The sequence below is a fragment of the Lagenorhynchus albirostris genome, chromosome 6 (genome assembly GCF_949774975.1).
Source record: "Lagenorhynchus albirostris chromosome 6, mLagAlb1.1, whole genome shotgun sequence".
Lineage (NCBI taxonomy): Eukaryota > Metazoa > Chordata > Mammalia > Artiodactyla > Delphinidae > Lagenorhynchus > Lagenorhynchus albirostris.
The window spans coordinates 69,586,039-69,602,505 of NC_083100.1; the positions used below are offsets into that span (position 1 = coordinate 69,586,039).

Below are 16,467 nucleotides of genomic sequence, written 5' to 3' on the forward strand. Positions count from 1 at the left end.
TAGTTTGGTCTGTTTCTTGAATACATACTATGTGGCTTGTACTAGACCAGACTCCGGGTATTTAAAGATGAATAAGACACAATTTCTTATCTCTAGGAGTATGGTAGGGAAAACAGACATACAGACAAGTAATTTTGAAAAAAAATCTTTAATTTATATATGTATCCACATATAAACATAATATTTCATAAATGCAAATCTGTGATCATATATTTAAAAAATCTTCAGTCTTATTTTTTTACCATTTTTTCTTGACTCCCTACTCCTCACCCCTCTGCCTTTTCCCCAGGTATCCCATGTTGAGAATCTATTGTATACCCCTCCATATTTTATATTTGTTTCTTTATTCATATAATTCTAGGAAGATAGAGATTCTTTTTAGTTATTGTTTATTTTATAAAAATAGAATCCGGGCTTCCCTGGTGGCACAGTGGTTGAGAGTCCGCCTGCCGATGCAGGGGACACAGGTTCGTGCCCCGGTCCGGGAAGATCCCACATGCCGCGGAGTGGCTGGGCCCGTGAGCCATGGCCGCTGAGCCTGCGCGTCTGGAGCCTGTTGCTCCACAACGGGAGAGGCCACAACAGTGAGAGGCCTGCGTACCGCAAAAAAAAAAAAAAAAAAAAAATAGAATCCTATTTTCCATACTTTTCTGTAAATTGCATTTCTCACTCAGTGGTACCATGTGGAACTTCTTCCAAGTCATCTGCTATGGCTCTAGCTCATTTATTTTTGAATTAATAAACTTTATTTTTTAGAGCAGCTTTAGGTTTACAGAAAACGAGTGGAAAGTACAGGGGGTTCCCATATACTTCCTCACCACCCCCCCCCCCCCGCCTCACCTCCACCCCTGTTATTTTCCCTATTATTAACATTTTGCATTAGTGTAGTACATTTGTTACAATTGATGAGCCAATATTGACGCATTATTATTAACTAAAGTTCATAGTTTACATTAGGGTTCACTCTCTGTGTTGTACATTTTATGGGTTTTGACAAATGTAGAGTGTATCATGACTTTTATCTGTCATTATAGTGTCATGCAGAATATTTTCACTTTTCCTAAAAATCCCCTGTGCTCCACCTGTTCGTCCCTCCTTTCACCCGAACCCCTAGCAACCACTGATCTTTACTGTGTCTGTAATTTTGTCTTTTCCAGAATGTCATGTGGTTGGAATCATACAGTATGTTGCCTTTTCAGATTGGCTTCTCTCACTTGGCAATATGCATTTAAGTTTCCTCTATTTCTTTTCATGGCTTGGTAGGTCATTTCTTTTTATCACTGAATAATATTCCATAGTCTGCCTGGACCATGGTTTGTTTATACATTCACCTGTTGAAGGACATCTTGGTTATGTCCAAGTTTTGGCAAACATGAATAAAGCTGCTGTAAACATTTGTGTGTAGGTTTTTCGTGTGGGTATAAGTTTTCAGCTCATTTGGATAAATGACAAGGAGTTTGCTGGTAAAATTATTTGAGCTGGGAGTTTTCTTTGTACAGAGGTTTTTTATGGATTCAGTTTTATATTAGATGTAAAACTATTCAGAATTCGCTCTTTCGTCTCACTTTTGATAACTTGCTTTTAAAGGAATTTGTCCTTTTTTCTAACTTTTAAAATTTATAGGTAAAAAACATTTAAAATAAGGTCTTATAATCTTTTAATGTCTGTAGAGCCCATTGTGGTATCCCATTTTTCATTTCTGATATTATTCATTCATACTCTTTTTCTTACTCTGTGTTAGTAATTTTATTAGTCTTTTCAAAGAACCAGTTTTTAGCTTTGTTGGATTTTTCTCTATTGTATTTTTTTCTATTTGATTACTGCTTTGACCTTTATTACTTCTTTTCTTCTAATTTCTTTGGATTTGGTTGCTTTTCATGTTTTAGATTCTTGAGATGGTTATTTAAAATATTGATGGTATATGTATTTCAATTTTAAAACATATTGCCAGGTGGCTTTCAAAAAATCTGTAACACTTTATATTTTCATGATCAGTGTAGGAAAGTAAACATCTCTCCCCATCACTACCAGCAATAGAATTAGAGTTCTTTAAGATATTTTGCCAATAAGGTGGTTGAAAAGGGAAAATTTGCATTTTCTTAAACAGCTGAACTTAACATTACTGTGGTAAGTGCTGAGAATAATGTTTGCCACAGGAAACGGCACCTCAGCCCACTATGGTCCTGGGAAGTCTCCTTTGCAGAGGTGAGGCCAGAGAAAAGTTATAGGTAAAATCCGGAGGAGTTTGTACTAGATGATTTCTGAGATATTTTCTAATTCCAAAATTTTAAGAATCTAGATAGGGAATTATAAGATATAAAATTTGAGAATTATACAATGTTATACGGCTTTATCTCTCAGCTGGGCTCCTATAGCAAGTGGTCAAACTACCAAGAATCACAGAAGCCTGAAATGTTTGTTTTCTTTTGCAGCAATGGAGGCATTCCTACACAGCTTCGTATGACATTTATGACTTAAATAAAAGGTCAGCGACTTCCTCCCAAAATCTGTTATGCTTTTCTAGTATAATAATAATTTAAAAAGAAAAGAAATTCCACTGTGATTTATTCACTTGGAAATGTTTCTCTTTATCTTTTTCCAGGCAGCTAATTACAGAAGAGAGAATCCCAAACAACACACAGTGGGTCACATGGTCACCAGTGGGTCATAAATTGGTTAGTGAGTCTCTCCCCTTGTCAGAAAAATAATGGCTCAAATCTCTCACATGCAGAAGCTGCTAACCATGATACAGAGCAGATACTTAGGAAGCCAGTACATCACTATCAAACAGAGTTTTATTGCCTAAAATAATATTTTATTAGTCTAACAGAGTAAATACAATTCCTGAAAGTTTCTGAACTACTGTTAGGGAATTGTTTATTTACTGGGAAAATGTTCATTCAAGTCTTGAATTCTAATTCTGTTGCACTTTGGGTTTTGTTTTGTTTTGTTGAGGCATTCCTGCTTTCTGATAGTTCTGTGACTTTCTCTATGTTGTCACTATAGATATACCTTCATGTGCTATAGTCTTAGGAGAATGTCAGAAGTCCAGAAGAATCTAAACAGGAAGACAGACTGTTTATCTGTAGTTGACTTCACCCTCTGGGCATGCAGCTGCCCAACATCTACTCACCTTCCCTGGAGAGAAATGCATAGCACACATCATGCTATAGAAGTGGTCAGTCTTCCCAGGCTTCGCATACACTTTAGTATCCAAATAGCGTGGTTGTGAGCTGCTTCTTGGGCTTCTGTATCTATACTTACAGTTTAAGAATGTGAGAGGAGGGAGTAAATGACTCTTCCTCCTGATCAATGGAATAAGCTTAGGTAATCATTACACTTGCATACCAATATTTTTTGAGGATAAAATAATTGGTAAGTTTTTTAAAATCCAGAATAAAATATATGATGTATCAATATTTTTTTTCCAATCTTTCTAGGCGTACGTTTGGAAAAATGATATTTATGTCAAAAATGAACCAAATTTGCCAAGTCAGAGGGTCACATGGACTGGGAAAGAAGATGTAATCTATAATGGAATAACTGACTGGGTTTATGAAGGTAGAGACGTTAAAGCTTTTTCAAATCAGAAAATCTGTACGTTTTCAAAAACAGTTAAAATGGGGGGAAATTCAATGGCATTCAAAATAAGTTGCATTTTAAAAATGTCATCAAATCTCCTTTAGCACTCATAACACTAGGTATCTCATAGACCAAGAATCTCTTCACAGCGGCTACTGCTGCTACATCCTCACTGTCTCTTCAATGCTCCTATTGTCTTTGCTCTACTGCTACAAAAGGGCCTTTCTGTGTAGGTAGCTTTTCTGCTTTACTGGGGCATAAAAGCCTCCAGATTGATATCAGATGTTTCTTGAACCGGGCCTACCTAACCCAGAAGTTACTAAAGAAAACGAAATACTCCCAGAACATTCCAAAAGATGACAAACTATTGTCTGGAGATTGGGGAGTCAAGGGTAAGAAAATGCCTTTTTTTTTATAGAGGATTTGTGTTCATTGGAACTTGAACAAATTAGCATTTCCTGTTTCTAAAGAAGAAAAAAATAATTAGAAAGACTTAGGAAAAACTGGGTTCAAAAAACAGAACTGAAAAAGTTAAAAAGAATGATTCTCTCTTTAAGGATAAAGAGTTTTAGAAAATATTAGGAAAACATTATTCATGTCTGTAGTTGCCAAGGTAAAAAGCATTTTGAGGCTATTCCAAACCCTTCATAAGATTGTCTCATGCTTATTAAAGACTCATCCTTATTTTATCCTGTTATTTCTTCTTCATACTTATTAAAAAAAGGTTTTTCTTCATGACAATTTCGGTTCTTACTAGTTCAAATCGAGTTCAGTTAAGTGGATAACATTATAAGAACAGGAAACACTTTAAAAGAAAGATAAATTCCCATGGCCCAGAAACAAGTGTTTGATGAAAACTTACAATGAAATTTACTATCGCTTGTCACTTAGATATTGAAAAACATCTTTAACGCTTGTTGGACAGCACAGCACAACCTCCAGGATCCCCAACGTGAGCTAGATAAAGCCTCTTCCCAAAGCTGTGACTGACCCTTCCTTGGAACAGCTGGGCAGCTCTAAGATAAAAGCACTCCGACACTAAGGTTCTTTCTAAGGTAGATAATAGCTGGAGGGATCTCATTTTGCCTGTTCATGACTAAGCCATTCACAAGCGGAAGAATGGCTTCACAGTTCCAATGTGGGCCTGTCTCTAAAAACGGGACTTTAGTCCCTACAGGGAAATTCCTACAATTGGTTTTGTACATTTACAAGTGCTCCATACTTAGAAAAGGGCACACCTGCTTCTCCATATATGGGGTCACCTTCCTATTGGAGCCACCCTCTCCACTGTAGCCATGAAGACCTGTTGGGATCAAAAGAGAGTACATTTTGAGAATCTGTAGGTTCATAAGTAAATGGACAAACAAAGCTGCAAGGTCTAAACAGGGCCACATGCCACACTGAGGAGGGACACTCACAGAGGAGCCTATATTCTGGGACTAGGGCTGCCACCCCACCCTGGGTCCCCAAATAGCTTTCTCTCTCGTTTTCTCTTTTCACTTTATTTTATGATTTTCTAATTGATTATTATTTTACTTTAGTTAATAAGTGTTTTCTTTTTCCAAAAAAAAAGGATAATACTTTATCTCCTAGGATGAAGTTAATTACGTTACCGTCACTTTTGAGTATGAATGTAGTTTACCTAACCCAGAGCTGAAAATGCGAATTTTGGTGAGATGAGAGGGGATAGAGAAGGAAATAATTTAGGGAGGTGGAGCATTCCTTACCCCCCTGAGGCAGTAGTGTTGACAGTGGCAGGGGTGGGGGTGGGGGTTGTGATTAATTCAGTGCAATTCACATTGAGTGCCAACCACCTACAAGGTGCTGTGCCAGGTGCTGGGGACACAGAGACAAATGCTACCCAACTGTTGCTCTCAGGGAATTCAGCCCAGAGAGAGACAAAGAAGCCAACAAAAACTGTCATGGAGTGAATTAAGTATCCTATTAGGGGGAGGAAACTAGGTCCCAGGGGTACCTAAGGAAATTCAGAGTGACTGGCAGGATGGGAGTTATCACAGGATGGTGGTGGGAGTGCCATAGACACCCATCGTGTTCATAGCCAACTTCAGGAAGGACTGGATATCTTTTCCTTCTTTCTTTGTTCTTTCTCCTTACCCATGATCCCTTCATTCTTAGGACTTTGAGTTTGACCAGTGTAGTTTTATAATAATGGTTTTGACACATCATTGATATGGAAAAATGTGGTCGGTATTCTAGTAAGGCAGAAAGAGAAAGACAGATACCATATGCTATCACTTATATGTGAAATCTAAAATATGACACAAATGAACTTAGCTTTGAAACATAAACAGACTCACAGACATAGAGAACAGACTTGTGGTCACCAAGGTTGGGGGGTAGGGGAGGGATGGATTGGGAGTTTGGGGTTAGCAGATACAAACTATTATAAATAGAATGGGTAAACAACAAGGTCTTACTGTATAGCACAGGGAATTATATTCAATCTCCTGTGATAAACCATAATGGAAAAGAAAAATAAATAAGTAAATAGATAGATAGATAAAGTGTTCAGTATTCTAAATAACTACTAATCCAAAACATAGACTCCTACCTGCCACCTGTACTTAAAAGTGATTTTACAAAGCATTACCTTGCTGTCATTGTATTCATTTTATGTAATTGCATCTTGATCTTAGATTAGAACCAATGGGTAGAAGCTATAAGGAATGAGACATGAACTCAGTATATGAAGAAGTTCTTAGTGAGAAACCTCCTTGGCTTAGAATCACAAGGCCTGCCTTCTTGTCTCTGTCAATTCACTCTATCTCTCTAAACCTTAGTTGTCCTCTCTGTAAAATAGCCTGTGAATAGACTCACCCAGGGTTCAATTAGATAAGTGTTTTGTAAATTCTAAATTGCTGCATAAATGTAACTCAGTGATATACGTATAAAGCAGTCGAAGGGGGAGCAGGCTGCCTGATCAAGTAGAAGGTTTTCTGTCACTAGAAGTGCTGAAATAGGCAGGAAGGAACAGTAGAAGACGGACTCCAACCAGACAAATCTGGATTCATTCTTGATTTTAGCAACTATTGGTCATGTGCTCCTGAGTAAATTGCTTACTCTCTTTAAGCCTGCCTGCCCCTTTGCTCATCTGCACAAGGAGTTACTGTGAGGATTAACCGAGATAATAGATGTCAGTTACTTATCAGTGTATGGTCAGCAGGCATTAAATGGCAGCTGCTCATCATTATAATTATTATATTTTATTATTGTTGTTATTTTGATTACTGTTACTCCTACTACCATTACCATTGTCATAACTGAAAGCAAGCATTTGGAAGAAACTTGTCAAGAAGCCATAAGAATCAGAAAAGTGATTGGGATAAATGATTTCCTAACTCTAATATTCACGTTTTTATGCTTTTGCTTTTACCTTTCCTCTCGCAGCACAACATGAAATGTGTGGATTAACTCAAAGGATTAGGAGGTTCCATCAAGTCTACTTGAATCCTCTATTCCCAGTTGGTGAAAGAGGTTTTGGCATTTTAAGAGGCAGAGATGGGAAGTCCCGTGAATAGACTCCATAATAAACATAGGAAGGAGCTACCTTTGCCAGAAATTGGGAACAAGTGCAACATTGTTCAAGAAAGAAAACCCTTTCCTTTCCTTTTGCTTCCATCTTACCGTCTTCCCTCACCCATCAGCTGATAGACCAGAGGAGGATGTTAATCCAAGGGAGTCTTCAGTTTCTAGACTAGGCAAAGGAGATGTTTCTTGGTAGGGGTCTCATGGAGCTCCCTTCCATTCAAAATCCATCATTCTCAAGGCTTTTGTGCCAAGAGTAGTAAACTCTGGGCACCATATTGGTTCGATAGCCTGGAGCCACACACCACCCACCAGTACCCTGCGGGCTCAGTACAGACTGAGCCCACTTGGGGAGCGTATGCTGGCATGGTGACTGTTTGAAAAATTAGAAAGGAGAATCAGCCCCTTGTGTGAAATTTACTTTTAGTATGTTTTGTGGCATAAATTTAGAGGATTATAAGATAAGGAAAAAAATGCAGAGTTTATATTAAATATTGTGTGCTAAGATATTCAAAAATGGTCCAACGGGTTACTTATTTTTACAATCCAGCTCTATCCTTGAGGATTTTATTTTTATTCGTTTGTATTACTCTGATTTTGGAAGCCCAGCAAATGCAAAGTGGTTCATTAGTTGAACTCTACTGTAATTACTAAAGCTAATGAGAACAATATTTTGAATGCCAAAGCCAATTTATCAGCTACTTCTTGTAACAGAACAATTTCTGTCTTTTTTCAGAGGAAGTCTTCAGTACTTACTCCGCTCTGTGGTGGTCTCCAAACGGCACTTTTTTAGCATATGCCCAATTTAACGATACAGAAGTCCCACTGATTGAATACTCCTTCTACTCTGATGAGTCACTGCAGTACCCAAAGACCATGCAGATTCCTTATCCAAAGGTCTGTGCTCCGTTTACATAGTGGTTCCGTGATTTGATGGGAAGAGAATGGTTTCATTTAATCCTTTCCTGCTAATGAAAATATTGTCAGTCTCTCTTCAACAGCTTGTGTGATTACTCTTGCTGAAGTCAACAGCATGTGGCAATTTTAAAGTATTTTTATTATCCCAGGAAAGAGTGTGATTTAAGGTTTTGTAATTTCTCCAAAAACTTTGAAGAATGACAAGCCGAAAAAGATGGGGAAAATGCTTTTGAAAGAAGTAGGGGGAATGAAAATGTTTGAAAGGAGGAAAAGAGAGGCTGTGATTGAATGACAAGCTCATCTGATTTGTAGACGTTGGATTGTGCCCTAGATAATGTTGAAGAGCGGGGTTATATACCAGGTTGTATTACTAACTGATACATGACGAGTTTTAGTAGTTCTATTATAGATTTGGCACTAATGTAAATTTCACCCGTCCTACATTTGGAATAATAGTGTCATGTCTTGGTTTTCAAGACTGTTTCCCCCTCTGGGATGCATGTTTATGAACACTGAAGAGCCTTATTAAGCTGTATAAGCCAAGGAAGAGGGAAGTTTAGGAGGGAACCAGGACTCTTCACTTCACTAGTGTCATAATAACAATGGCCACAGTATCATCTATAGGAAAATCTAATAGCAAAGTGTTTTTGCTGTAAGCAATTTGGGAGAAGGGATTTTTATTTTTACCGACTCCCTCAATTTGCTTTATGAAGAGCTGCCATTTTAGGGAGACAGAGGAAGTTAAAAGAAAAAAAAAATCAGAGACTAAATATGGAGATGTATTTTCAGTGGAATGTTATTTTTTGAAGAGTGCAACTGGCAAAGAAATACCATAGAGTGTTCTCACTAAAAATATCATATTATTTCTAACTAATTTGTCAATTGAAAATCTATGTGTATATATAAAACGATTTTATAGATTTCTGTCATAATATTGATTGTAAAACTCCGAAGTACTGAACCTGAATTTGGAGTGGAAGTGAAGGCTTCCTAATTAGCATTTTGGCTCTCGGCTCAGGTAAACTAATTTTCCTGGGGGATTGTGTCTTTGCCTGAACCCAGGGTATTCTTCCTAGTGGTCAGCCATCAGTCTTCTTGTCTTCGGGAGTCAGGGTATATTTACAAATTAAAAGAATTGATTTTAACAAGTTTATCCTTTTTTGCTCAAAGTGCATAAATTATGAGCATTCATTACTTAAACGGGAGTCATATATATATTTCTGCCTGAACATGAGAAGGTTGCATTTCATGACTCTCCCTTATGTTCATTTTATCTGTATTAAATTGTTTGAAAGTGTCTGATTGTTTATAATTTTATGGCCATAATGCAGACATTTTTGTACAGCTCTAAACTTGTGTGATGTTGTTATGTATATATCTTTTGTCAATACCAATTCTGTGATTGTTTTTTTCCTAGGCAGGAGCTGTGAACCCAACTGTAAATTTCTTTGTTGTAAATACCAACACTCTCAGCCCAGACATCAACGCAACTTCCCAACAAATCATTCCTCCTGCTTCTGTGTTAATAGGGTAAGACTCTTGACCCAAATGCTTGTGTTGTAAACAGTTCCACAGCTCCCAGGGAGAACACTTTCAAAATGAATGGCAGAATCAATGGCAGTATCTCATGGTGTCACCTGGCCCTGCCCGTCATTCATTCTTCCATTCAACCACTCTGTTGGGCTGCACTTGCCCAGCTTTAAGACCAAAGAAAGAACCCAGAGTCAGCAACAAAGACATCAGTGGTTTAATGGGTGCGGGAGCTTACACATCTGAAGCAAGGTCCTGGAGCGACACCGCACAGCGTGCTGCTGTGGACAGTGGGCAGGACAAGGCAGCAGGCTTCGCTCCCAGGGGGAAGAGGAGACTGCCAGTTACAGGGAGGATTACATCAGGTTGGCTCATTATTTACCAAGGAAACCAGCGGAGAGGCACGCCCCTCACCTCCCCTTTGTTAAGAATAGTCACTGGCTGGAGCCTGGGGCAAGTATGTAGGAAGGTTACTCAGGGGAGCAGGGGATGTACAGAGAGCAAGAGAACAGCCATCTTGGGGGGCCTGACCATACACACTCTTTGCTGAGTTCCAACTTCATGCCTTCATGCCGGGCATGGTTCCAGGGGTGAGGTTGCAGAATGAATAGAGCAGCCAGAGCCTCTGGTGTCCTGGAGCCTCCACTCAAGTAGGGGAGGCAGACAACCACCAGGTAAACAAATAAAGTTATGTGAGATGTTGTGAAGACGATCAAAGGAGGGCAGCCGTGATGCTGATGGCTGGGGGGAGGCCAGGGAAGGTGTCTCTAATAAGAGGCCTGTGAGCAGTGATGTGAAGGAAGAGGGGAAGATCTAGCCACATGGAGAGCTGGGGGAGCAGTATCCGGGCAGAGGAAGAGCGGGTGCAAAGCCCCTGCAGAGGGAGCGTGCTTGGTGCAGTGGAGGCCCTGCGAGGAGGCCACAGAGTCTGGAGCATCTGAGTGGAGAGAGGAGTGATGGGAGGAAGGTCAGATCACACGGGGCTTTGCGGGGCCTGGTAAGACCTAGAGTAATTCAGGGAAACCGTGGACTAATTTTAGGCACCCCCGCGACACCGATGTACCTCCAGACGTCCTTTGCTTGCATGATCCTTGGTGGTTTGAAACTGTCAGCCCCTCCTTAATCTTCCTGTAAACACCAAACTGCATGAAACTTTTGGCCATCAGGTTGCTCTCTCTTCTTTTCCATTACTTGTGTTGGTTTTATCATTGCTTCTAAATAATGACTAGCCTCTATTGAGCACTCTCTGTGTGACAGACACAGGGCTTCACGTGCTTTATCTTATCAGTCTCTAAGTAACTCTTTCCAGCAACTATTATTATATGGCTCTTTTACAGATAAGAAAATGAGGCCTAGAGGTTAAGAAAATGACCCAGTAGGGGGCTGTATTCAAATCTTTCTGACTTGAAAGAAGGAGCTCCTAAGCACTCTTCTTCGAGGTGCCTCTCTCTCCCTCTGTGTGAATTCAGCTGGTGCCCTCAGATGCCTGAAGTTATCATCAGAGCCATATGGAAGCATTTTCCTTCTCAGGGTTGCATTTACTACATCAGGCATGCTGGAGGCTTTGCTCTGTGGTTATTAATTCATTTACTTTCTCAGAAGTATCTATATTAACCTGTTTATTCCTAGGGAAAATTAATTATCAGTCAACTAAAAAGTATTTCTTTAGGTTCTAAAATCTGCTCTTTGGTCCCGTCCAGCCATCTCTTCCATCAACATTGATTAAGCACCCGCTATTTACACTCATAGATGTCCTGTAGGGCTGAGTCTCCCTTCTGGCACTTATGATGCGGTGGGGGATATAAAACATGTCAATAAATGACTCCCAAAGCGTCTATGACAGAGGCATAAAAAAAAGGCTGGAGGCATTCTGAGGAGGGAGAGATGGGTTTTCCGTGACCCCGGGGATCAAAGAAAACATCCTGGAGGATGAGTGAATTGGACAGGGCACGGTGGGGCGGGGCGGGGGGGGAGGACTGCAGTGGAAGGATCACCGAGCGTGCACAAGCTCGGGGCTGCCCAGGGAAGAGAAGCAAGCCCTGCGTGCCCTCTTGGTATACGCCCAACATCTGTCCGAAGGGAGGATGAGCCGTGAGCTCCCACGCTGAAAGATTTTAGATCTGGAAGGGGCTTTGGACCTTACAAATGTTTTTAAGGAGCGAGAAACCTTTGTGCAAGTGAGGTACAACAGAGGTGGGATGCCAGTAAGCCAATGGCAGATGGCTGCTCAGGTTCTAGGCCCAGCCCCTGTGCCTTCTCCTTCCCCCAGGCGTCTCACAATCGACAGAACCTACCGGGGTTCCAGAGCACACTGAGAACATCTCTGTGAGACACAGATGAGAGATCTGAGGCTCAGAGAAGTAGACCCATTTGCTTAAGATCACACAGCAACTTAGCATGGGAGCTTGGGAATAGGACAGAGGCCCCCACTTGCTGGGCCAGAGTAATAGAATAGTCGAATTGAAGTGTATTGGGTGCTTCCTATGCTGGGGACTGTGCCTGGTGCTCTGCTCACGTTGTCTCATTTATTACCCACATGCTGCCTATGGTGTCATTTTCACGGCCATTTCACAGATGAAGCGATGGCATCTTTCCCATTTAGAAATCACTTTCCAAGGCACAGTTGTGAATTTCGGAGCTCAGGAAACTTAAGCAGTTTAAGGACTTATTTTTCCCCCTATATGAATGAATCCTTAAGTCTTTGTTCTTTGCAGTTCTTTACGCCACACTCATGGTGAGGGTTGCCTTACTCACTGTGGGTATTTTCTGGGGAACGTATTTCACCAAAGAAGCATTTCTGGAAATGCTACAGGAATGTGCTGTGTATGAAACTGCAAACCCAGCTCTGGTCTCTGTTAGCACCAGTACAGCTGCAGCTTTGCTAAAACCAGGCCTGAGGGCCCCTCTGGAGAAAAATGTTCTCGTACACGGTGGTGCTTCGTTTTCTAGCCTCATGCAGAGATCAGCAGGGCCAAGTTAATGCGGGCAAGTTATGCCTCTTCAGCTGCCCAGCACCTTCTGCTCTGTCCCGTAGTAATTCACTCGCTCCTGGAGCCAGGCCCTCCTCTGACCGCGCACCCATCACTGATTTTCTCCTTAGGCCTCATCCTTTCATCACAGAGCATCCAGCAGCTGAAATCCTACAGGAAGATGAGGCTCTCTCCACACATGCACACGTTTTCCAAGGGTTGTTTTAGGAAAGTGGACTCCAAATAGCCTTCTTCTTTTCTAAAGTGGCCTAGTGGAAAGGGGCAGGTGAGGTGGGAAGAAAACCCTTTAACATGATTAGTGGGTCTCCTGGTACTAACTAACTTTATCTACTAAGAGCCAAGAATTATGCTTTAGGTTCAGCAATCAGCCATATAAAAGTAACTTTTCCCCATTTGAAAACATTGAGCGATGGAATTTGGGAAGTCTGCCAGGAAACTCACATGCATCTGGCATCTTCCCTGCCCATTTCTAGATCAAAGGTTCATGAACCTGTATCCTCCACTACCTTTGTCACTCTCCACAGCCCGAGGTGTACTCTGCACCCTGTGAGGGCTCCATAAAGGCGGTTCACCAGTGGAGCGGGCTCTAAATTTTGAATTCTTATATAAACACGCTCCTCTTCAATCAGTTTCTCTTTACGATTTGGAATTGAGGGGAGACAGAATGAGAGTGCATAACCCAGCCTGGAGCTGCGATCACACCAGGCCAGGATGTCAGTGAGTCATGAAAAAGATATAAGGAAACCAAGGGCTTAATTGTAGTTTTTACTGGAAGTTTTAAGTCCCCACTTAAGACCAGAAAAATCCAACAAGCAGGATCATCAAGTATACTTTCCACAACATGCCAATTTTATTCTGTAAAAACAGAGAGGCACATACTGAATAGACTGGTTAGAGTGGTTGGGGGAGGGGTGGAAGAGGAACCAGGGACCGTACGAGGCAGCCTGGGCTTCCCTTGAGCCACTGACTGCCTTTCCCAGGTTAGACACAGTGATTCAACAAGCTCTTCTAACTTCTGGAACAGGATTAGTCCAAGAGGAATACGATTGATTTTAATACTAAAGCAATGAAGTAATTTCTCTACATAAGGAGAGTTCACACCATGTGGAGTCTACTCTGGGCCAGGAACTCATCTAAGTGCTGACATAAAGCTCATGATCACCTTATGCGGGAAGAATGTTAGAGTTCGTGTTTTGCAGACAAGTAAACAGAAGTGTAGAGAGGTTAGGTGACTCGTTCAAGGTCACACACTGGACAGGGTTGGAATCAGGATTCAAAATAAGCAGTTGGCTTCAGATTTCCTCCTCCCAGTCGTTGCCTCTGTAGAACGTCCACCCATCCCTCTGGTAAACATTGCTGGTTAGCTTCACCCTCTTAATTCTTTTCAGGATAAAGCTCCTCACTCTATGAAATCTATTTATTCCTCGAGAGTGCATATAGACGGAATAACTGAATTTTATAAAGCAAATCATAATTGAATGCGCTGGGAGAGACTTGTGCTCGAGAGTCATATGACACAGGGTATCCCTTTGTAAACTGGCTGCTGCCTTGCAAAGAGTAGGCATGTAATAAAGGCCTGTTGTGTGATATTAATTCCCCTAATTTGTGTAAATGTTTCTTTGGGTATATTAAAGACACTTAAAATAAGGTACCTATTACTACCTGGAAAGAAAACCACTACTAAGAGCAACTGCGTACGGTGGAGTGGTTAATTCAATGAACCACCCAGGGAAGAGGGCATCTTGCCGACGCCGGCCGCAGACTCCATGCTACCCTTTTTCCCCCTAGAGACAGGTACATAAAACAATAAGAACTACTGGTATAGAACAGGGCTTAGCACGCCTGGGCCTGCCGGCCAAATCCTGCCCCCACCTATTTTTAGATGGTCCCCCAGGTAAGAACAGTTTTGACCTTTGTGCATGGTTGGGAAGAAGAATCATCAGAAGAATAATACTGCATGACAGGTGAAATTTACATGAACTTCAAATCTCAGCATCTCGTTGGCACGCAGTCACACTCATACGTTACGCACTGTCTCTGGCTGCTTTGGTGCTGCCAAGGCAGAGTCTAGTAGCTGCGACAGAGAGCATGTAGCCCGCAAAGCTGGAACTATTTACTGGCTGGCCCTCTTCTGAAAAATTGTTCTGACCCCAGGTCTAGAGAGTTCATTTCAAAACCTTTTGTTTTCTATCTTGCGTTTCATTCTTCCATTCCCTTTGCAAGTATTTATCCCCTATCCCCCGGGATGACTGGTTTGCCTTTCCATTTTCTCACTTAACGCCTCTGCCTTGGGCTCAGTATCGGGCAGTTAGACTAGATGAGGCGCCCTTGCTCCTGGGCCGGTGAAGCAGCATTCACCCTCTCAGACTCTGCAGCCTGGCGGTTCGTGAAAAGCACCATGGGACCCGTGATAGCGGTGTAGAAGGAGGGGGTCTTCAAGAAAGCCTCACAGGCGGGGGATATTTGAGTAAATCCTGAAGATGTTAAAGCATGACAGTCATTTCAGACCGAAGGGCAGGTTGACAAAGGGAGGCATGTGGAAAACCTCATAGGGTGTTCAGGGGACACCAGTCGTGCAGACTGGACAGTGTACAGTTCTTAATAAGCAAGAGAAAGGACTGAAATGGAGAGGAGTCCCTGTTTGTGTGAAGGTGGTGCTTTGCTGCTCGGTGAGGGGTTTTGGTCTTCTTTCAGTGCCTGCCACCTGTAGCGGAGACAGCCTGGAGGCCCAGGTACCCCTGGGCGTATTAACACAGTAACTGTCCTGCCCCGCAAAGGGAGATAGTGAAGTGGTGAGGGGCTTAAAGTGCTTTATCCAGCACCTGATCCATCCTAAGCGCTCAACAAATATTTGTTGTTTGATTTAGTGTCTGTGAAGGGAGTGGGGACAGGAAGGGATCTGTGAATTCTGAGGAAGGACAGAGCTACTTAGGTCCCGAGGATGGGACAGGACTTCCCCTTCTGTTCAGTGCTACATTCCACAGAATTTTCGTGAGCACCTGCTTTGTGCCAGGTAGTCTGCTAGGCCCTGGAGATACCCTGTGAACCAGACAGCTGTGGCCCAGCCTCAGAGAGTTTGCAGTCAAGAAGGAGAGCGTTGACAAGAGGAGGGGTGGGCACAGCCCGTGAATGAAAGAGCGAAGGAGCATGTTAGGGTGAACGGATAGGGTCAGATGGGAAGGGGTGGAACGAAAAATTTCGTTTGGAATTCTTCTGACCAAAGGGAGCAAGGTTTTGATCACACACTGGACAGGAATGATTTAAGAAGAGTCGTACAAAAATCGCACTAGGGTGTGGGGAGCAAATAAAATAAAATAAATTATCCAGAGCAAATATTTAGGGAGGCTAGCAGAAAGGTAAATTAGGAATTCCATGCATCTCACTCATCTCTCAAAATGCAGTTCCAAACACTGTTAAAGGTTTTTGTTGGAGGAGGCTGTACTGCTCAAGATATCTCTATTTATATAAATTTATGTTAAAATACCAAAAGTTTCCTTAATTTCTTCACACGATTTATATTTTGACACTTGAGAAAAGATTTGTAGGATATAATTATTTGGTTTTCAAACTTTGCAGAGATGTGAGTCCATTTTTTCCCCTTTGAAAATGAAGTTGAGAAAAGGGTCAACTGTAGTTTCTCCCTAGTAGGAAGAATGTTTTAGAGAAACGTATCAAATTACCAGAAAAGAATAAAATCTCAACCAGTGTCCCTGGATTCCCTGTCATGGTCCCTCTAGACAGCAGAAAAGAGATGGGAAAATATCACCCCTGACACCCTGGCACCACCAAAGGCCAGTTGTGGACTTGCAAAGCCATGGTGAGGCATGGTGTGAGGCATGAGGCATGTATGTTACACCTCTGTGGGATGTTAGCTGTTGTTCTTCCTGTCAGATATATTTGC

The 16,467-nt window shown here is 41.6% G+C and overlaps 1 protein-coding gene across 1 annotated transcript in view; it reads left to right on the plus strand.

Moving 5' to 3' along the window:
* The window catches only part of DPP4 (dipeptidyl peptidase 4), a 55,758-nt gene that overhangs the window by 6,079 nt on the left and 33,212 nt on the right, over positions 1-16,467 (plus strand). Inside the window, exons 4-8 of the mRNA XM_060151481.1 lie at positions 2,433-2,485; positions 2,603-2,675; positions 3,441-3,561; positions 7,865-8,025; positions 9,464-9,576. Of these exons, the coding sequence (XP_060007464.1) occupies positions 2,433-2,485; positions 2,603-2,675; positions 3,441-3,561; positions 7,865-8,025; positions 9,464-9,576 (521 nt within the window). The remainder of the gene's footprint in view (positions 1-2,432; positions 2,486-2,602; positions 2,676-3,440; positions 3,562-7,864; positions 8,026-9,463; positions 9,577-16,467) is intronic.